General features: G+C 52.8%; 2 protein-coding genes across 4 annotated transcripts in view; both read left to right on the forward strand.

The window, feature by feature from the left end:
• The window catches only part of PPP1R18 (protein phosphatase 1, regulatory subunit 18), a 9,910-nt gene extending 7,755 nt beyond the window's left edge, over positions 1 to 2,155 (forward strand). For all 3 annotated transcript variants that reach the window (XM_012734614.1, XM_004695364.2, XM_012734615.1), the window contains exons 3-4: positions 474 to 681; positions 1,282 to 2,155. In XM_012734614.1, coding sequence (XP_012590068.1) covers positions 474 to 681; positions 1,282 to 1,301 — 228 coding nt within the window. In that variant the 3' untranslated portion in view covers positions 1,302 to 2,155. The remainder of the gene's footprint in view (positions 1 to 473; positions 682 to 1,281) is intronic.
• A 3,838-nt stretch (positions 2,156 to 5,993) lies between these two features.
• On the forward strand, positions 5,994 to 22,072 carry DHX16 (DEAH (Asp-Glu-Ala-His) box polypeptide 16). The gene is made up of 20 exons (XM_004695366.1): positions 5,994 to 6,404; positions 7,917 to 8,164; positions 8,257 to 8,419; positions 9,266 to 9,322; positions 12,684 to 12,938; positions 13,096 to 13,299; positions 13,374 to 13,565; positions 14,480 to 14,590; positions 14,754 to 14,869; positions 16,629 to 16,839; positions 17,000 to 17,098; positions 17,206 to 17,358; positions 18,451 to 18,591; positions 18,836 to 18,998; positions 19,095 to 19,213; positions 19,294 to 19,361; positions 20,544 to 20,706; positions 20,791 to 20,952; positions 21,231 to 21,404; positions 21,815 to 22,072. Exons 1-20 carry the CDS (start codon positions 6,198 to 6,200, stop codon positions 21,941 to 21,943), a joined length of 3,135 nt encoding a protein of 1,044 aa, XP_004695423.1. The 5' UTR covers positions 5,994 to 6,197; the 3' UTR covers positions 21,944 to 22,072.
• Positions 22,073 to 22,087: the final 15 nt, after the last annotated feature.

The following is a 22,087-nucleotide window of genomic DNA, read 5'->3' on the forward strand; positions in this document are numbered from 1 at the left end:
GCATACAGAACTGGGGTACAGGCCAGACGTGCAGGGTGTGGTGAGAGGCTTCACCAGAGAGAGAGTGGGGAGCAGAACAGGCAGACTGATGAGGTATACTGCAGAGGGGAGCAGTGGGCAAGACAGGAGAGGTCTGCCACACCATGTGGGTCAGCTCCAAGACTCGGGGAATCAAACTAGTGCTGAAGCGGCTTTGGCTGGCTTCATAGTACTGTGTCTCAACCATTGTGCCACTAGGGAGGGCTCTCCCTGCTATTTCTGATGAATCCTCATGCACCCCCACCCCACACCTCGGCTTGCACCCCAGTTCTATGCAAAATTAAATAAATAAAATATTAAGAAAGCAAACAAGCAAACAGGACCCAGAGTGGGCGGCAGGGCAGACGCCAGATCTCCCGCCCTCTACCTTGCACCTGCTCCCCTGTGGGCTTTCCCTGGCTCATCTTGCCATCTCCTTTTTCACCCACTCTAAGCTCAAGATCTCCTTCAGCGAGACAGCCCTGGAGACCACGTACCAATACCCCTCTGAGAGTTCGGTTCTGGAAGAACTGGGTCCAGAGCCTGAAGGGCCCAGTGCCCCCAGTCCAGCCGCCCAACCCGACGACGAAGAAGATGAGGAGGAGCTGCTACTGCTGCAGCGGGAGCTCCAGAGTGGGCTGCGCACCAAAGCCCTGCTAGTGGGTGAGTGGCATCTCCACTGGCCCGAGGGCGTCCCCTGGTGTTGAGAGCAGGCACCGCGTCCAGGAGGGCCGTGGCTTCACTGTGGTGCTTGGAAGGGGCTTGCAGGAGCTCCAGCCCCATTGGCTCCTTAACGGGTGGAGAAACTGAGCTTCTGAGGACTCACATTGGGGCTCCAGATTTCAAAACCAGAATTTTTTTAAAGATTATTTATACATGCAGAACTGGGGTACAGGCTGGGGTCCAGAACAGGCAGGCTGACGAAGTACACTGCTGAGGCGAGCAGTGGGTGAGACAGCAGAGGTCTGCCTCGCCATGTGGGTCACCTCCAGGGCGGGGATTGAACTCCTACCCAAGCGGCCAGCTTCGCAGCGCTGCGCTTTAACTTAGCCTCTCCTGGGGCTGTTGAGAGGAAACACACTGTAGGAATACCTGGCATAGAATACTCGCTAATAGCAGCGCTGTTACTGGTAGTAACATGCACCATGGAAGTGGAAGCGTAATAAGACTTCCCGTGTGCCCACCAGCGTGAGTCAGGGCTGGGAAGGGGGCGGCAGAGGCCCGCACTCATGCTCCACGTCATCGTCGTCTTCTCTCCCACAGATGAGTCCTGCCGCAGGTGACCCTCCTCCAACCCAGGGCAAGCCCTCCCTCCTCCTCAGAACTGAAGGTCCTGGAACCCTGAAGATTCAGAGCAGACAGACCCTGAAAATGAGCCTGGCAGGGAAGGGCAGCCAGTGTCTTCCAACTTGTTTCCGTCTTCCTGTTTCTGGGGGCAGAGCCAATCACTCAATTTCCGCCCTTCTCCAGGTCCGTGTTGTGAGAGGTGCAGGTGTGCTGGTGTGTCCTGCGTGACCCAAGAGTGAGCACCGCGTCCTGGGGAGGAGCACAGAGCTTGTGGGGGGAGGAGATGGAGCATCCCCTCCACAGGCTGGGTACACGCTCCCTACAGTCACCCTTGACCTCCTGCCCCACTGCGGGCTGTCAGGATCAAGCACCCATCTCCCTGGGAGGCCTGGTCCCCACTCCGCTTCAGGCACCTCTCTCCCCTATTCCTGAGGTCACTGCCCTTTTGTTTACAGTTCCTACCTGTTCCCTCGACCACAGCCTGGTTTACAAGCCCCGCCAGCTCCAGCCTTGTCCGCCAAGGTCCCAGGTTTACAAGTCACACCTACTTGCCATGTCCATGTGAAATCCTCTCCCCTGCCCCCTGCAGTCACCTCATTTGAGTGACTCAGGGTGTGGCTTCTTCCACTTTTGTTCAGTATTTCTCCAAAAGGGGCAGCTGGAATCTGAACTCCACACCCTGCTCGAGTTATTTAATTCTGTTTTCCCTAGTGATTCAAAACTGAATTGAATTGCAAAGGTATGGGGTGGCTAAGGAGGCACCTCAACTGTCCCCCATTTTGTCCTTCCTTGTCAATTGCCTATTGTTTTTGTAAAACAACTTTCCATAATAAAATGGAGCTCTCTCTGACTCTTAAGCTGCTTCTCTGTTTCAGGGGGAAGATGTGCGATTGGTGGGGAGGCTCTGGGTTCCTCATTCCAAGCCTCCTCCACCTTCCTTCCTACTGGCCATGGGAGGTAGTGGCCACGGCTGTGTGGAGAGAAATGATGGGACAGCGCAGGGACTCAGCACTGCCATGCAGCAGGGCTCTGGGGGCCCCGGACCGGCTCCTTAGAGCCACTCAGAAGGCCTGGCGAGGAAGGGCACTAGAGGCGGGTGGCAGGCTGCAAGTGCCTGCAGGCAGGTCATACTGGCTGGGGGAAGGGAAGTGATGCTCAGGCTTTGGCGCCACTGGCCTGTGGCTATCACCTGTGGCCTTGGATCCAGGAGGCGCCTGGGAGCCTGGGCTTGGGGTTCACATGACTGGTGGTGGACACCTGGAGCCTGGTGTGGGCGTGTGTGAGTGTGCACACCTGAGCCGAGAGACTGAGGCTATATCACGCAGAAAACAAGGGCAAATCAGAAGGGCACAGGGTCTTCCCTGGTGGCGCGGCAGGTTAAAGTGTGGCACCGCTAGCCCCGTCTGCTTCACTGTGAGTTCGATTCCTGGCCCTGCGGCAGACCTCTCCTGTTCCACCCACTGTTCCCCTCAGCAGTGTACTTCCTCAGTCTGCCTGTGCTGCTCCCCGCTCTGTCTCTGGTGGATACTCTCACACCCACATACACACACATCTTGCCTGCACCAGATGTATAGGAATAAATAAATCTTAAAAAAAAAAAAAAAAAAGAGCAGAAAGAGTAAGGATTCCTGGCCCCTCAGAGCCATTAAAGGCCTGAAAAATCTACTGAGGACTTCAGGACTCTCCTTTACCCCTCTCCCAAATAAAGTGAAAACTACCCATGCTTTGCTTCCACTACACTGGGTTTACTGCAGTATCACCGTTCCTGGCATCGAACACATATATATATTCATTATTTCTAGAATGAATGAATAAATGGATAGTTTTTTAAGAATTAGAAGCAGAGGCCATCACGATTTGAAGGATTCCAGTATCCAGAAACTGCAGTGCAAACAGCCATTGTTTGACTGACGTCAGCATAAGAGAGATCATCAGGCTTTTTTATGTGTGTGTGAGTTTGTTATTTTTAAAGATTTAGTTATTTATGCATACAGAACTGAGGTACAGGGTAGAGGTGCAGGGGCCGTGAGAGGCTTCACCAGAGACAGAGCAGGGAGCAGAACAGGCAGGTCCACCAAGCACACTGCTGAGGGGAGCAGCAGGCGGGTCAGGAGAGGTCTGCCACGCCATGTGGGTCACCTCCGGGGCTGAGGATTGAACTTGCACTGAAGAGGCTGCGCCAGCTTACTGTGTCCTAACCCATGCACCACCAGGAAGGGCCTCATCGGGGTTTTTTAAGCCCTCCCACTACTAGTGTGGGTATCTGGAGTCGAGGGGTGTGGGCACTGGGACATGTTCCTCTGATTGTGGACACCTGGGCCTAGAAGGGAGGGCTAAAGGGGCAATCTCACCCTGAGACAAGGATGAGACTGTAGGATCCTGAGAGAGAATGCTGGAGAAGCCAGAAGGAAAGCACAAAGATGCCAGCCCTGCCTTGTCAGCCCCAGCCTGCCTGGCTGCCTGCCACTACAATATATTTATCTCAGCTCAGTAAGACGGGACTCCCCTTTACTAAAACCCAAAATGTGCTAGACAAATTAATCTTAAACATGGGGCCCTCCTTGGTGGTGCAACGGGTTAAAGCACAGCACTGTGACGCCATTTGCTGCCACTGCAGCATGAGTTCGATCCCCGGCCAGAAAGCTGATCCCTCATTTTTGAAACAAATAATTTTAAACATATATCAGAGGTTCTTAATTTACTAGCAAGGTGTTGATAAAGTAAGCCAGTGCACAGGGGGTTGGAGTGAAGAGAAACAACGCTCACGTTAGTAGCCAACTAGGTAAAGCTCCTAATCAGCTGTGAGCTGGGAAGGCCAAGAAAGGAAGCCCTTGAGATCCCAGTGGTGTCCACAGTCCATCTCAGAAACAGAAAATAAAGCATCCAAGAAGTCAGTGATATGAACTACCTGTGGCTGTTGATTGTAATAACATTTTCCAACAATGATTAATCCAGTTAATCACAGAAGTATGAAGCAGGGTCAAACAGAGTTCAGACTGACCAAGAGGCAAGGAGCAACCAGAGGTACAGCGGTGGGAATATTGCAACCACCAGTAAACTTTCCATGCTGCTGGTGAAAATGCAGAAAACAGTTTGCACTTCCCTCCTTAGGTGATGGTGATGTTTTAAATAACTTTGAGACAGTGAAACAGAGTAGCAAGGGACACTAAAATTGGCCAAGGACACTCCCCAGTTACTTTACCAGTCACCCTCTGAGTTCTTCACTCACGTGCATAATTACAAGACCACTCAGGTTCAGATGACTACTATAATGGGATTTATTTAACAAACCAAAGAAAAAGAGTTACTGAGGCTAAAAATGGCCATTAACCTCACCAGTGCTTTAAAATCCTAAATACAAATGCTCCCAAGATGGCATCTTCCCACGCTTAGGACACAGAGCACATGGCAGCCAGACTATAGGCCGGGGTCCAACTCACAAAGACACCACAGGAGATGCTCACAGAGCTGCCGAGGAGCCCCAGCCCAGCACCAGACAAGCGATACTCAAAGAGCAGCTGCAGTGGCCAAACCACCTGACAGTCAGCCACACTCACAGCTCAGGGAGTCCCCAGGCTCTGGGTATTCCCCTTCCCTGCCAGACTGTATCAGTAGTAAAACTGGGTCATTTGGAGTCTTTCAACTACTTGCAAAGCCTCTGAACTTATCCTCTCTGATAAGGTGGCTGCTGGAAACCTCTCCACGTCCTTCAGAGGACTCCAACAGCCCTCTGGAAAGATAGGTGCAGCAGGGGTAGAAATCGCTGACCCTGGAAACCTACGGGAACTACAATTGAGATGGAAAAAAAAAAGTAAAAATGTAAAATAAACTGTTATAAAATAAAAATAAAAATAAAGAAATAATAGTGATAAAAATGCAGATAAAATTCTTGTGCCCCCCCCCCACTGAACTGTCAATCTTAAGCAGGGTGACCCTTCTTAAAAAAAAAAAAAAAATCGCTGACCCTAGAATTGCTGAAGAACAGTAAACACTGAAGTCCTGAAAGCTGAATCCTGATGAGTCCCAGGGCAGCTTCAGGGACAGCACAGGCAGGCACTTTGGGAGAGTTAAAAGCTGGGGGCTGCTTTTACAGCCCCTTATATTTCTTACCCCAGTCTCCACTGGGATTCACACAATATTTGGTTTGGATTTTCCTTGGGTTTATCTATCCCCACCAGCACCCCACTCCAGGAGACACTACCTGTAACAGCCTTTGGCTTCAGCCACCGGTTAAAACATTACCAGTGTAAAACCAAAAAAAAAGAGGGCACCTTTGTTTTTTCCCCATCCCAAGTTTCTTCCTCACTTATCCTGTATTCACTCCATCCACAGGTACCATCCTCTCACAATCTTTCCTAATCAGCAAGGGCTCATCCTTAATAAGCAAGGATGATCTTTCCATCTGAAATAGACTCTACCCTCCTCCCCTATTTTCGGCTCCATAGAACTAAAGTATCTTGTCACCCCTCCCCCCCCTTTAATTCGATGTAAGCTGGTAAGAGATTACAGTCTGATTTGTTCCTGGTTGTATACCCTGAGACCAGCATTGGGCTAGCACGTGTGAGGAGCTCAGTGTTTGTTGAATGAATGAGTGAAGCACTGACCATCAGGGGGCGCCAGAGATTCGCACCGGCGGAATGAAACGAACGCGGAGCCGCGAGCGAGGTTTGATCGTGCTCGGCCACCGTAGAACCGTGGCCGGAAAACTGCGACTGCATCCGGCCTCCGGCCCTGGGAAGGCGACTTGGGCTGTCGGAACCGAGCCGCCCACTCCCAGGCCGCTGTTTGCGGAGGACTGGGCTTCGGCCCAGGGCTCCAGGCCTCCGAGAGGCCCAGCCGCCGGCGCGGCTGCTTGCGACGCTCGGGGCTGCGAAGAGAGAGCGTGGGTCACCATGACGACGCCGGCCGGGCTGGAGCGCTGGGTGCAGGACGAGCTGCACTCGGTGCTGGGCCTGAGCGAGCGCCATGTGGCCCAGTTCCTGATCGGCACGGCGCAGCGCTGCGCCTCGGCGGAGGAGTTCGTGCAGCGCCTGCGAGACACCGACACCCTGGACCTCAGCGGGCCTGCGCGGGACTTCGCCTTGAGACTCTGGAACAAGGTCTGGCAGGGTGCGCGGCTGGGGCCGGGCCTGGCGTGGGAACCACGGGGGAGGGGGCGGGGCCGGGGAGGGACCCAGGTCGGTATCCCGGTGGGGCTGGGCCAGCGGCTCTTGGGGAAAGTACGTAATCACAGGCTTTTACTCTTGCCAGGCTGTTGCGTAGGTGCTGTGCTAGGTGCCGGACATCCCGCTCAGGGGACACGACCCAGGAGGCCTTAAGACTGTTGGGTTACGTGTTACAGAGAACTGTTTCGAGTTTTAACCTGCGTCCAGCGATTCATCCAGTGTCCTTGTTAAAATGCCCTCCCTGTTGGTGCAGCGGGCTGCAGCGCAGCACTACGAAGTTAGCGGCAGCTTCCCTGGCCAGGGAGCTGACCCACATGGTGCAGCAGACCTCTCCTGACCCGCCCGCTGCTCCCCTCAGCAGTGTATTTCAGTAGATCTGCCTGTTCTACCCCCGACTCTGTGGTGAATTCTCTCACCCCCCTGCATCTCTGGACTGAACCCAACTTTTCTTGTATGCATGACTAAATCTTTTTTAATAAATGACAGATAAATTTAAAAAATGCAGGTCTAGGATGTGTGTGTGGGAATCTTAGTGTCAAGTTTCCGGGTGATGCCCTTCCCTGGACCTTTGAATAGCCAGGCTATAAGAGAGATGTATGGAAAGGGTTGTAGGAGACAGAAGAGGTGGGAGTGATGGTCAAGAAAAGCAGACCTAGAAATTCCCTGGAATTTGTCAGGTAGCGAAGGTGGAAAGAGTAAAGGTAGAAAGGAAGCTCCTGGAGAACAAGACTGTATTTCTTGTTTTTGTTTTCCTGCCACCTAACAGAGCATTTACAGAGCAGATGCTGACTGAATAGCTAGAAATGAAGGTGTTCGGCTTGTTCAAGTGTGGCAGATACCCTCTGGCGGGCCCATGTGGGGCTTGGCTACAGGTTAGAACATAAGGGTGGGAAGACTTACTGCTAGTCTGTTCACTGATTAATCTGATGCAGTGCCCGGTCTGTGACAGATCTCTTAAGAGGACAGTTCTTGTAGTAGCCCTTGTGTAGGAATGACTGGATATTGGGAGGAAGAGAGACTGAGCTATTGAGAATTAGGTTTGAGAATGTAAACTTCATGAGGGCAGGAGATTTTTTTTAAAGATTTACTTGTATTTATTTATGTGTACAAGAGTTGGGGTGTGGCTCAAAATTGTTGAGGGAGGATGAGAGAACTCACCAGAGACAGAGTGGGATTGACTGAGTAGAAGTGGCAGATTGACTGAAATATACTGCTGAGGGGAATAGGGGGTGAGACAGAAAAGGTCTGCTTTGCTGTGTGGGTCATCTCACTGGCTGGGAGTCTTAACTCATGTTGCAATGGCTGCTGCTACCTTCACAGTGCTGAGACTTAATTTCTGGTGCCACCGGGGAGTCCCACGTCATTCTTTAAATTAGCAACAGGGCAAAGTAGTTGGGCAGAGATCAGGAGTTGCTCATATCCCCTCCTTTTCTCCTCTGCCAACAGGTACCACGGAAGGCAGTGGTAGAAAAGCCAGCTCGGGCAGCTGAGCGAGAGGCCCGAGCCCTGCTGGAGAAGAACCGCTCTTACAAGTTGTTGGAAGACAGTGAAGAGAGCACTGAGGAAACTGTGGGCAAGTCTGGGAGCAGTCTCCAGAAGAAACGCAAAAAACGGAAACACCTAAGAAAGAAACATCAGGAAGAGGAAGAGGAAGAAGAGGAGGAAGAGGTATCTGAGAAAAAGAAAAAGACTGGGTAAGTCAGAAGTGTGAGTGGATGGGGCAGGTGGGTGGCCGGAAGCGGAGCCTGCTGTGTGGCCTTATTTAACCCTCTGGGCTGGGCCGCAGGGTGAGTGCACAGCAGACAGAAAAGCAAGAGTCAGAGGATGAGTGGGAGCGGACGGAGCGAGAACGCCTGCAGGACCTGGAGGAGCGAGATGCCTTCGCAGAGCGCGTTCGGCAGCGGGACAAGGACAGAACTCGCAATGTCCTGGAGCGGTCAGACAAGAAGGTGCGTGCACACTTTAAATCCCCAAGGAGGATCCCGGGTCCGATCTGCAGGTGCATGTGACTGCAGGCATTGTGGGAAGGCAAGGAGCCTCTTGTGCCCAGTTAACCTCTGTGGACCGTCTGCTAGGGTGACTCAGGCTGGCTGTAGAGATGCCTCACTGAGAAGGAGCATTTCTCGTTCATTTTATTTTTAAAGATTTATTTATTCATACAGAACTGGGGTACAGACCAGAGGTGTGTGGGGTGTGGTGAGAGGATTCACCAGAGACGTGGGGTACAGAACAAGTATATTGACAAAGTACACTGCTGAGGGGAGCAGCAGGTGAGGCAGGAGGTGGCCGCACTGTGTGGGTCACCTCTGGGATGGGGATTGTACTCGCACTGAAGTGCTGCAGCCAGCTTGCAGTGCTGCACTTTAACCCACTGTGCCACCAGGGAGGGCCCTCTTCTTTATTTTTTTAAAGATTTATTTTATTTATGCATACAAGACCTGGGGTGTGGCCCAGTATTGTAGGGAGGGGATGAGGATTCACTGGAGACAGAGTGGGGAGCAGAACAGGTGGACTGACTGAAATGCACTGCTGAGGGGAGCAGTGGTTGAGACAGGAGCAGTCTGCTGTGCCATGTGGGTCAGCTCCCTAGCTGGGGATCAAACTCATGCTGCAGTGGCTGCTGAGAGCTTCACAGTACTGAGATTTAACCCCCAGTGCCACCAAGGAGGCCCTGAGAAGGCGCATTTCTTTTTGCTCAGGAATATCTGAGTGGTCTGTGTGGTTCTGGAGGGGGAATGGCTGAGATGTGGAAGTTTTTGTCCTCACACCCCTCTGCTCTTGGTTTCTTCTTCTAGGCTTATGAAGAGGCCCAGAAGCGCCTCAAGATGGCTGAGGAGGACCGGAAGGCAATGGTAAGTCCCAGTGCTCAGAAAACTGAAGGACTGACTTTTGGTAGAGTGTTTTTGGTAGGAAAAAAGGATGCAGGGAAAATGCAGTGGGGATGCCACAAGTGGCAGGTCTCTGGAGGAGGGGCCCGCTGACAGGAGCCTACTGAGGGGCGCTTCAGTTGTACAGGGACGGAGGCTTCCCAGAGTGACCTGGCTCCCTGGAATCTAACCACAGTGTGTCAGTGGGGAATTTTGACTTGCCTGGCTCCTGGGACCCTTCCAGATGTAACCAGAAGGCAGCTGGAAGGTCAAGGAGGAGGCTGGTGGGCAGGGGCTGTGGCTGTGGTTGTCCAGCTGCCCGGGGATGTGCTGAGCACTCAGCTTGGGGGCTATCTCCAGACATACCTTCCTATTGCCTAGCGCCCCCGTCCCCCATGTGGCCTTGTGCTTTCCTCAGCTGGTCTTCTGACGGGACCGCAACAGCGCCTTTCTAACTCATGGGCTCATATAGTCTAAGTCTAAGGAGGGTGGGCGGCTTTCCACAGGCCTGGTCTTCCCGAGTCAGGTCACACTTAGAGTTCCTGTGAGAACGTTTGGTTCTGTGGTTTCCTAAAAATGCCTAGTGACCTTCAGGCTTCTCCTGACTAGTCCAGCTCATGTCCCATCCCACACACTGACTGTGCTGTGAGACTTCTGAGATACCTCTTGCTGCTGGTAGTGTTTTTATTTGCTTGAATTTAATTTTTCTTTTCTTTTTTAATTATGTAAACTTTCAGACGAACAGACAAAACAGCATAGTGAACACTCAACAAACTATTCAGAATAAAAAGTTGCTAAACTGCAGTGTTTGCAGCGTCCATGTAAATGAGGGCTTTATATATATGTTTTCCATCATGTACTGCCTACGAGTAAAAACATTTCCCTCTAAAAGTTCAATGCTGTGTTCATGTTCAGGACAATGAACAGTATCTCCATGGGTCAGGTAGGAACCTGTCTGCAATAAAATTTCCCTGGTTCCCCCAATGTCTCAATCTTTCCAAACCAGAATCCAGGCAAGGTTTATGCACTGTGTATGGTTTTAGGTCTCTTAAGTGTCTTTCTCTTTCTTTCACCTGATACCATGTGCTACATTCTGGATTTATCTGGTCTTATCTTGTGGTGTTAAGTTCTGCACTTCCTTTACAGTGGAACTTCATGGCAAGCCGGGCAGCCTATTGGGGTGATGTGCTCGCCAGGGTGTTCCGCTGTCCCATTGTGTGTGTGCCTGACAGTGCAGGTGTTCTTCCGCCAGTAGCCTTTCACTAGAGGTTGTAACAGCCACTGCTGACCCGTCCCTGGGTCGGTTCTTTCACTGGGGACTGCAAGTGGTGGTTTTTTTAATTCTCTCATTATTTTTATTAGCTAGCTTTTTTTAAAAAAGATTTATTTATGCATACAAGAGTTGGGGTGCAGGCTAGAGGTACGGGAGGTGAGAAGATTGACCAGACAGAGTGGGGAGCAGAACAGGCAGATCGACTGAAATACACTGCTGAGGGAGCAATGGGTGAGACAGGAGAGGTGTGCTGGGCTATGTGGGTCAGCTCCCTGGCAGGGATCGAACTCATGCTGCAATGACTGTGGATAGCTTGATAATAGTGCTGTGCTTTAACCAGTTGCACCACCAGGGATGCCCTATTAGCTAACTTTCTATGAAAGAAGAGTTTTCCCTCAAAAAACTAGGAATGGCTATCTTCCCAGGGATAAACCAAAGGTTTAATTGTTTGCTTTTAACTACTGATTTTCAGAATGAGGAGTTTTGTGTCTGTCACCTCCCTGGTGACTAATGTTTGCCCACATTCTTTGTGTGTTACACATGTCATATTAGACTCAATAATTTTTAAGTAGTTTGCAGTTGCGTATCATTATTATTTTTGATGCTTGTATTCACCTGATTTTTTGCCCATATGTTTAAAAAGACACCCTCAGCCTGAAAAAGTATTTCATTTCTCTGATTTTGTCACAAGTATAAAGTCTTCACAGAACAAGCTGAGTAAATAAATAGTATCAGAGCATACAAGGGGTAGGCCTTGCCAGTGAGTAGAGGAGGCCATCGTAGTGCAGGGGAAGATGTCGCCACGGGGGAGGGACTGTGCTTGGAGCCGAGAAGGGCCTTAAGGAGATGGCGGGTCCTCTGTCCTGAATAGTGTATGTCAAAAGCAACTGCGTAGAGGTCACTGACACATCGTGTGAGAGGGAGGGGCTAGTCCCAGAGGACTGAGCGCCCCTGATTCTGACTTGCCTCTTGGAAGCTCTAATGCTGTTCTCTAACGGTTTGTATGGAATTTATTTTTCCTGTAACTATAATTATTTGTCTTATTTTTTAAAAAAGATTTAATTATTTATGCATATATATCTGGGGTATAGGCCAGATGTGCAGGGGCGGTGAGAGGTTTTACCAGAGACAGAGTGGGGAGCAAAACAGGCAGATTGTCGAAGTACACTGCTGAGGGGAGCAGCGGGTGGGTCAGGAGAGGTCTGCTGTGCCAAGTGGGTCAGCTCCCTGGCTGGGAATCGAACTCATGCTGCAGTGGTTGCAGCATGTGCTGCGCTTTAACCTGTAGCACCACCAAGAAGGGCCCTAGTAATTTGTATTAAGACCAGGGAACGTCTAGTTGTGACTGAAGAATCCCTCCTGTTAGCATATCCAGGGATTCCCAGTTGTCTCAGTTCTTTTCAGTTTGTGACTGATGCTTCTAAATGCTGAATCCAGCACTTTCATTTTCCCTCTCTCCACTAAGTCACACAAGCTGGTAAAAGTAAAATACAATATGCTGGGCCCTCCCTGGTGGCGCAGCGGGTTAAAGCACAGCACTGAGAATCTAAAGCCGCTTCCGCATGAGTTCGATTCCCGCCTGCCCCGGAGGAGACCACATGGCGTGGCAGACCTCTCCTGACCCGCCCGCTGCTCCCTTCAGCAGTGTACTTCATCAATCTGCCTGTTCTGTTCCCCACTCTGTCTCTGGTGAAGCCTCTCACCGCCCCTGAGCCTCTGGTCTGTACCCCAGTTCTGTATGCATAAATAAATAAATCTTTAAAAAAAAAAAAAAGTAAAATACAATATGCTGAAATAATTGGCCTGATGTCTCTATACCAAAAGACGGTATAGCTGCCCAGAAGCGCATTCCAGCTGCAGCTGCTGCAGGAGGGCCGGGTGTGGGGTCAGGGCGTGGCCTTCAAAGGGGTCCCCTCCTATGGATGATCATAGGTGGTACATTGTGGACGGAAGGTGGAGCATGCAGCTTTAGGGTCCCATGCCTGCCTGTGTCATGCCTACTCTTCTGGCTAGGTGGGGGAAACGGCTGCCGCTGCGGCAAGCTGAGAATTTGAATGCCCTGTCCCCACCCAGGTCCCCGAGCTGCGGAAGAAATCCCGCAGAGAGTACCTGGCTAAGCGGGAGCGGGAGAAGCTGGAGGATCTGGAGGCCGAGCTGGCTGACGAGGAGTTCCTCTTTGGTGACGTGGAGCTGAGTCGCCAGGAGCGGCGGGAGCTCAAATACAAACGGCGGGTGCGGGACCTGGCCCGGGAGTACCGGGCGGCCGGGGAGCAGGAGAAGCTGGAGGCCACCAATCGCTACCACATGCCAGAGGAGACCCGGGGACAGGTGAGGGCCCCCAAGCCGCGGGAGAGACAGCCCCGGGGGCGTGGGCTGTGCCTCCACGGGCCCCTTTCCTGTCACGCCTTTCCTGGTTGGGGGGCTGCTGGGGCACAGGGCACCCGGCCAGAGGACAGCTTGTTTTGACGCGCCCCTCTCTCCATAGCCAGCACGAGCTGTGGACCTAGTAGAGGAGGAGTCGGGCGCCCCTGGAGAGGAGCAGCGGCGCTGGGAGGAGGCCCGGCTGGGGGCCGCCTCCCTCAAGTTTGGGGCCCGGGATGCTGCCTCCCAGGAGCCCAAGTATCAGCTGGTGCTGGAGGAAGAGGAGACCATTGAGTTTGTGCGGGCCACGCAGCTCCAGGGCGATGAGGTGAGTGAAGCGCGCTTGGGCTTTCCGAGGAGCGGCGGCGGCAGGCCTGAAGCTCACGCCCCTCTCCTCCTCAGGAGCCGTCGGCCCCACCCGCTGCGACCCAGGCCCAGCAGAAGGAGTCCATCCAGGCCGTCCGCCGCAGCCTCCCCGTGTTCCCGTTCCGGGAGGAGCTCCTGGCCGCTATTGCTAATCATCAGGTCCTCATCATCGAAGGCGAGACGGGCTCGGGGAAGACCACGCAGATCCCACAGTATCTCTTTGAGGAGGTACGGCCACTCCCTCGGCCTGCGAGAAGGGCCTGGGCAGCGCTCCTTTGACTTGCTGGCATGAGTGGTCACTTACTCAGCACGTTGGTTGCTTAGTCTTCCCACTAAGCCGTCAGGTTCCTGAGTGTGGGGCCAGTCTGTTTCTTTTCTCAATGCCCGTCTGCCTGCTAGGTGTTTGATACGCTCATGGCAGGTGGACGTGTAGATGTAGGGGTGGAGGGGCGTGTGAACGTGGGTGCCTGTCACTGACCAGCTGGATCTCTGCTCCTGTGCAAGGCCAAGGGGGAGGGGTCAGATGATTCCTTTTCCTGCCCCTTTCCCTTCCTTTGTTCCTCATTGCTTCTAGGTCTGCTGCAGCTGCTCTGTCGCTCTGTCCTTTTTTTTTTTTTTTTTTTTAAGATTTATTATGCTTACAGAACTAGGGTACTAGGGTACTAGAACTAGGCAGAGGTGTGGTGGGTGAGAGGGTTCACCAGAGACAGAGCGGGGAGCAGAACAGGCAGATCGACTGAAATACACTGCTGAGGGGAGCAGTGGGCGGGTCAGGAGAGGTGTGCTAGGCCATGTGGGTCACCTCCCTGGTGCGGGATGGAACTCTAGCTGCAGCGACTTCAGAGAGCTTCATAATGCGGTGCTTTAACTTGTTGCACCACCAGAGAGGGCCCTGCTCTGTCCTTTTCCAGTTTAAAACTAGTGGGCTCTGAACTTGATTTACCAAAAGGACTGTCAGGGCTGGGCGAGGAGCCCCTTGGGGACCCTAAGTCTGCCTTGTGTCCTGTGCAGTCTGACTTGGTTTGTAGCTCCGGCCGCTCCTTTGTCTCCCTGCTCTGCCCAGCACTTACAGCCTCTCTGAATCCTCCTGGCTCCCAGGGGCATGGTTAGCCCAGGAAAACCGCTGTCTCCCTTTCATCCAGGGTTACACGAAGAAGGGTATGAAGATCGCCTGCACCCAGCCTCGGAGAGTGGCGGCCATGAGCGTGGCTGCCCGAGTGGCCCGGGAGATGGGTGTGAAGCTCGGGAATGAGGTAAGATCTTTGGAGACTCAAGGCGAGGGGAGCCCTTGGGGCCCGGGCTGTCCCCACATTGCTGCCAGTGCTTCACGCCACAGGGTCAGGCACTGGCCTTGTCCCCAGCCCTGCACCCCTTCAGGGACACTAGCCCACTCTCATCTGCTGATGGCCCCCACAGGTCGGCTACAGCATCCGCTTTGAGGACTGCACGTCAGAGCGAACTGTGCTCCGCTACATGACCGATGGGATGCTGCTCCGGGAGTTCCTCTCGGAGCCTGACCTTGCCAGTTACAGGTACATGCAGGCCGTCTCCCTGGGGAGGCATCCAACTCTTCGTCCCCTTTGGTACGGCCCATTAGCTCCTTTCCTCTCTGCTCTGGCCTTTCTTTCCTTTCTTTCAACCAGGCAGCTTGACCATTATCTCCTGATTTAGCCACCATTTCTTGGATCTTGTGGTTGCAGTCATTCGAGGTCCTTGCAGAGGGGGCGGGGTTAGCCTGTACTGTGGGACAGCGCCTCTCCCCTCCCCAGTTGTTTCCAGGGTCTAGAGAGCACCCAGATGGCAGTGGTGCTTGAAAAGCCACATGTGACCACTTGAAGGAGCATAGAAGGTGCAGCTAAGGGGGAAAGCCTCTGGGAAGACATCGTTTTTCTCTCTCCATGTGTTAAGGGCTGCAACATAGAAAAAGGAATCTGATTTGTTTTTGGAGACTCCAGAGTCAACTTGGAACCATGGTGGGGAAGTTACAGGGGACAGATTTTAGCTGAACACCAAGAAGCCAGAGTGGTAGAGATTGCAGGCTGCTCGAGTCCTGCCACCCTGGCTCTTGTAACTCTGCCCAAGTCTTTGGGTGGCTTTTTTTTTTTTTTAAAGACTTACTTATTTTTACATAAAGAGCTGGGGTACAGGCCAGAGGTACAGGGACGGTGAGAGAATTCAACAAAGACTGAATGGGGAGCAGAACAGGCAGATTGACAAAGTACACTGCTGAGGGGAGCAGTGGGTGGGTCAGGAGTGGTCTGCGGTGCCATGTGGGTTAGCTCCGGGCAGGGATCGAACTCACGCTGAAATGGCTTTAGCTTTTTAGTGCTGTGCTTTAACACGCTGCGCCACCAGGGAGGGCCTTGGGGTAGCTTTTAAGCAAGCATGGTGAGGTGAGCAGTGTTGATGGGGAGGAGGGAGTCGTGGTGGGGATTTGGGGTGAGGTGCGGCCAGCCAGCATTCTGTGCTGTTTCACCTCACAAGGCTGTGAAGTTCTGGTGTTAGAAGATTGCAGTGGAGCAATGGGACAAATATGATTTGACCCTTCACATCTCTTTCAAAAACCAGAGAATCCTTGGAAGGCTGGCCAGTGCAAGAGGGTGGGGGGTGAGGTTTTCCCACCAAGCCAGCTGCTTTGTGGAACAGGAACCTTAGCATCTGGTCAGGGTCAGCCACAAAGGGCCGAGGTCGAGGGTGAGCTGTAGGCTTGGCTGCTGGAGCCCAGAGAGTAGATCAGTGGAAGAAGGTGGCTCACACGCCACTAGGGAAACCACAGAGCCTGCAGGACCTGAGAAGGCCAGAGAGGGTCAGCAGGGCACACCACAGCCATCCCGCAATGCCCCGGGGCTGTGGGGCTGTTTGAGACAGCGGCTCAGGTCAGCCTGCCCACCCCTAGCCAGCCTGGGCATGGAGCCTTTTTCAGGTTTCCTTCAAACCCCCTTTCCTTTAAAGCGGGTGCTCTGCTTCCTTAGTGAAGTAAGAGCCGCTGCTGACTCTTGGTGGGCTCGAAACTGATCGAGAGGGAGGGCTGCCTCGCCCTGGCCTTAATTCCAGCCTCAGAACGTGGCTGCTGTTGTCTGGCCAAGCCAAGAGAGACTGGAGACCACGGGCCAAGCGGTCTCTGGCTTCCTCTGGGTTTTGCTCAACTGGGATGAGTCTTCTCCTGGATAGAGCCCCTTCCTCCCACGTGACCTGGTGCTCATTGCCTCCACGTGACCCCTCGCCCAGGGTGCCGGTGTCCACTCCCGTCCTGCTAGCTCTCCTCCCTCACTGCTCCTCTTGCTTCCTCAGTGTGGTGATGGTGGACGAGGCTCACGAGCGGACCCTGCACACGGACATTCTCTTCGGGTTGATCAAGGATGTGGCTCGATTCCGACCGGAGCTCAAGGTCCTGGTGGCTTCAGCCACCCTGGACACTGCCCGTTTTTCCACCTTCTTTGATGATGCCCCCGTCTTCCGAATCCCTGGGCGCAGGTTTCCAGTTGACATCTTCTATACCAAGGTGCCCCCTCAGGAAGACCAGGCTTACGTTGGGGGTTTCAGAGGTGTCACAAGGAGGGAAGGTGGAGTGGATGGTGCAGCAGGGAACTGAGGTGAAGTGAGCGGGGAGGAGCAGAGCGGGCGAACCTGAGCAGGAGGCCTTCCTGTGACCCCTTCTCCAGGCTCCGGAGGCCGACTACCTGGAGGCCTGCGTCGTGTCTGTGCTGCAGATCCACGTGACCCAGCCTGCTGGGGATATCCTGGTGTTCCTCACAGGACAGGTGTGCGGCTTGGGGGAGGGGCGAGGATGAGTGTCCCCGGGGAAGACAGGGCTGGCAATTCGGCCTTCTGTGACAGGAACCCACTGTTCTGCCCACCCCTGATTCAGGAGGAGATTGAAGCTGCCTGTGAGATGCTGCAGGACCGCTGCCGCCGCCTGGGCTCCAAAATCCCAGAGCTCCTGGTGCTGCCCATATATGCCAACCTGCCTTCAGATATGCAGGCTCGCATCTTCCAGCCGACGCCGCCTGGGGCTCGCAAGGTCAGTTGGAGAATTCTTCAGCCATCTGGCTTGCACAGCTGGTAGTGGGAGGCAGCTGCAAGGCCAAGTGGCCGTCGGTGCCCGCTGAGAGAGCCACGTGGTGCGTGGTCTGGAGTACCAGATTGCGAGGAGGGAAGCTGTAGGTGTGCCAGAGGTAGAGTTTGACCTGGACCTTACTAAACCTGGTGGGGGCGAGGACTGCCGGGGTGTTCAAGGCCAGAGGATCACCTAAAGGCTTAGTGGGGCAGGTTCACCTGGTGGTATTGCGAGACAGGCCAGCAACAACTTTGAACTGAGATCAGGGTCAGCCTTTGAGGGCAGATGGGAGAATTTGGACTTTAGCCGACTGATTGGCAATCATAGGATTTTGAGCAGCAATGTAATTTTCATTCAACAAATATTTAACTAGTTCCTCCCACATGCCAGGTACTGTTTTAGGGAATAAGAATAAACAAAACAATGCCTTTAGCATCACAGAGCTTACAATCTGTTGTAGGAGACAGTGGACACGTAACATGTCACTTTAGCAAATGGGTATGGGAGTGAGGAGTAGCAGGAAGGAATCTTCTTGGGGTGTAGGAAAGGCCTCTCCCTCTTTGATAAGGTGGAAGTGAGGCCTACACCAGATGTGGGGGGAGTCGGCTGCTGTCTGAGGGGGTTGGGGATAATTGTCAGGGTACATGGGAAGCCACTGAAGGGGGAGTGATGGACTGTTCCGGATGGTGACCAGAGCTGGGGTGAAACTGGAGGCTTATTAGCTGTTGCAGGAGTACGGTGGGTGTGAATGTGAAAGTGGTGGTGTGGTTGGGGGGCAGGAACCTGGATATTCCATCTCTCATCTCTGGACAATGCCCAAATCCTCTTCTGCATTTCCGATTTGCAGCACACCCCTGCTGACCCCACTTCTCCCTCAGGTGACTTCCACTGTGCATTTCCCTCCCCTGACTGAGGACAGTAGTCCCCTCAGCTCCTACCCCTTCTGCACCTGCTTCTCTATCCCAAATCTTCCAGGATTACTACCTTTTCTAGGTAACTAAGTAGGTGATGTTTCTGGTGATCCCAGAAGTAGGTGATCCCACTTCTCCCACCCAGGTGGTTGTGGCAACGAACATCGCAGAGACGTCACTCACCATCGAGGGCATCATCTACGTGCTGGACCCGGGCTTCTGTAAGCAGAAGAGCTACAACCCCCGCACAGGCATGGAGTCACTCACGGTCACACCCTGCAGCAAGGTTGGCCTGCACGCCAGCAGGGATTCCTGGGGGCGCAAGTGGACACCTGGGGTGGTGCACAGCTGGGTAGGGGGCCAGTGAGGTGGCTTTCACCTACCAGAAGGTCCAGCCCCCATATGTGGAGACTTCTTGGAGCATGGGTGTATACTCAATTCCCATCCTCCCAGATTTCTTGCCTAAATGCTGCCCTTTTCCTGTTCTCTCATTCAGTCCATCAGCCAGCCTGCATCTGCTTTTATTCCAGGCCTCAGCCAATCAGCGAGCTGGTCGGGCAGGCAGGGTGGCTGCTGGGAAATGCTTCCGGCTGTATACGGCCTGGGCGTATCAGCACGAGCTGGAAGAAACCACGGTGCCCGAGATCCAGAGGACCAGCTTGGGCAACGTAGTGCTGCTTCTCAAGAGCCTAGGTGATTGGGGTCTCCTGGGGTTCTGTGAGGAGGGAGGTGGAGCTGGAGTCAGTGCTCCTTGAGAGGGGCTCTGTGCTACCCCTCACATCTTCGCAGGAATCCATGACCTCATGCACTTTGATTTCCTGGACCCACCACCGTATGAGACCCTGTTGCTGGCTTTGGAGCAGCTGTACGCGCTGGGAGCCCTCAACCACCTTGGGGAACTCACCACGGTGAGATGGAGGGCGGCGTGGGCTGGCTGTGGGAGCACAGCCGAGGGAGGGCGGGACTCAGCTCTCTCTCCCCTCCTCAGTCTGGTCGAAAGATGGCAGAGCTGCCGGTGGACCCCATGCTGTCTAAAATGATCCTGGCCTCTGAGAAGTAAGCACCCGCTTCAGCCTGGCTTGCAGTGTAGACTGTTCATGCCTCCTCCTCTTTCTCTTCTTTCCACCAGATTATTCTTTAACAAATAATAACTTACGAGGGACCTCTTTTTAATTTAATTTTTATTAACTTCTTCCATTTTTTTTTTTACTTCCTTTGTCTTACATCACTGTAGTCCCTGTAGTTCTCTCGCCACCTTGTCACCTGTGAACCATCACCCGGTTATCCTCCCATTTGCCCCCACCTCTCACCCCCTGCTCTGCTGTATTCCTCAGCTCTGTGGTCAGCTTGTTCGTTTTGACTGTTTTTGAACTTTCACTTGGTTTTACTATGTTCTGCATATGAATGAGGCCATCTGGTATTGATCTTTTTGCCTTCTAATTTCGGCTGGCACAATCCCCTTCAGCTTCATCCATGTTGCCACAAATTGCATGAGGTTTGTGTTTTTTGATTGAGTAATTCCGTTGTGTAAATATACCCAGTTTTTTGATCCATTCATCCATTTAGGGGTATTTTGGTTGTTTCCTTATCTTGTGAACAGGGCTGCGATAAACAGGAATGCAGGTTTCTTTCAAATTAGTGGTTTCGTATCATTTGGGTAAGTTCCTAGGAGTGGAATCACTGGATCATATGTCAGGGAACACCCAGTGCCCCTTTTGAAGCCTACAAGGATGGAAATAATATCACAATATCAAATGGGTACGGTTGATAAACAAAAAATGGGGGGGTTGAATGAAGGTAGAAGAATTTCCATCTGTGAGGAGTGTTGAATGAGGGAACTTGGAAATTCCTGAGGTTTGAGACTGGATCCTTAGATATCTGTGACTGGAAGAGAAACCACCTGTAAATGCCTTGTCTTCTGCTTGAGGCCAGAGGCCATTACAGGGGCTTACAGAAATGTTCTTTCCCCATTGCAGTCATAACTTTGCACCACAAAGCCCTCGAGGTCCCCAGCACTCTCTGTGCCCCGCTTCTGTTGCTATTGCATCAGCAGGCGCCCCTTCAGCTCCTGTACTGCTGCTGCTACAGCACCCCCTAGTCTGTCTGCTCTGATTTGTAGCCATTATCCCACGTGCTCGGTCCCTACAATGAGGACACATCCCTCACCGTCATCACTTCCCCTCACTATGTCTGCTAGGTGTCTCGCTTTGAACTCATGCTTTTTCCTTCCTGCCCCAGGTACAGCTGTTCAGAGGAGATCCTGACAGTGGCTGCCATGCTCTCTGTCAACAACTCTATCTTCTACCGACCCAAGGACAAGGTCGTCCATGCTGACAATGCCCGTGTCAACTTCTTCCTCCCTGGTGGGGACCACCTGGTTCTGCTAAACGTTTACACACAGGTCACTGGGCGTGAATGAGTGGGAATGAGACATGGGGACATGCTGGTCCTGCTATGTACTCACTCCTTTTTACCCTCTTCACAGTGGGCTGAGAGTGGCTACTCTTCCCAGTGGTGCTATGAGAACTTTGTCCAGTTCAGATCCATGCGCCGGGCCCGGGATGTGCGAGAGCAGCTGGAGGGGCTTTTGGAGCGTGTGGAAGTTGGTCTCAGTTCCTGCCAGGGGGACTATATTCGTGTGCGCAAGGTCAGCATTTACTCTTCTGGCAACCTACTAAGTCCCGAGGGGCAAGCATCTCCTTTGGGGGCCTGCAGCAATCCCTGCGCCTGACAGAGTGCCCTTCCCCGTGGAGGGGGTGCCCTCCATGTGCTTCCTTCCACAGACCACTGGAGGGTCCTTCTCAGTGGGTTCATGTGTTCCTCGCCTTTCTGGTTCTCCAGAAGCCTGAGCTGAAAAGGTAGTGAGTGCCAAGGGCCCCTGCTGCCTGGCTTTCCCATTCACTGTCTCTCCTGCCTGCTCCTTAGGCCATCACTGCCGGTTACTTTTACCACACAGCACGGCTGACTCGGAGCGGCTACCGCACAGTGAAACAGCAGCAGACCGTCTTCATTCACCCCAACTCCTCTCTCTTCGAGGAGCAGCCACGCTGGCTGCTTTACCACGAACTTGTCTTGACCACCAAGGAGTTCATGAGACAGGTGAGGGGCTGATCCCCTGTCCAGGTAGGTGGTAGTTGTGTGACGAGGTTTCTGCCAAGCTGAGAACTTGGGGGCTCGGGGCTGTGGCCGGTATAGGAATAGGAGATGGAATAAGATGCTTTCCTAACAATGCTCTCAGTGTCTACCTGTGTTCACTCGAAACTACGTTTCTCAGCTGGGACCATAATGGAAAACAAAGCTGTTGTGCTTGCTCTGTCCCAGTAGCTTGCTTGGGATCCTGGATAACAGGTAGAGCAAGCAGTACGTCTGCCCTCAGGCATGTAGTACTAGAGCCTGGCACCTTTTCTCTCGCCCTGAGGGAAAAGAAAGGAACCCTTTTAGATTAGCACACATTGGAATTTAGGTTAGAAAGAAGGGAAACCCTATTGGTTATTATACTTCTCTCCTAGGTTTTGGAGATTGAGAGCAGCTGGCTTCTGGAGGTGGCTCCCCACTATTATAAGGCCAAGGAGCTAGAAGATCCTCATGCTAAGAAAATGCCCAAAAAAATTGGCAAGACCCGAGAAGAATTAGGGTAAAGAGATGGGGGGGGGCATAAACAGAACCTGACACCAGCTCCTTTTCCTTGTGTATGTTATTTAATAACTATTAATAAAAATATTTTTAGAATAATGCTTGTGAGAACTTTTCAGATCCAGAGAAAGTGATGTGGAAATGTGATC

This window comes from Condylura cristata, unplaced genomic scaffold (genome assembly GCF_000260355.1).
Source record: "Condylura cristata isolate star-nosed mole 26May11 unplaced genomic scaffold, ConCri1.0 scaffold00061, whole genome shotgun sequence".
Taxonomy (NCBI): Eukaryota; Metazoa; Chordata; class Mammalia; order Eulipotyphla; family Talpidae; genus Condylura; species Condylura cristata.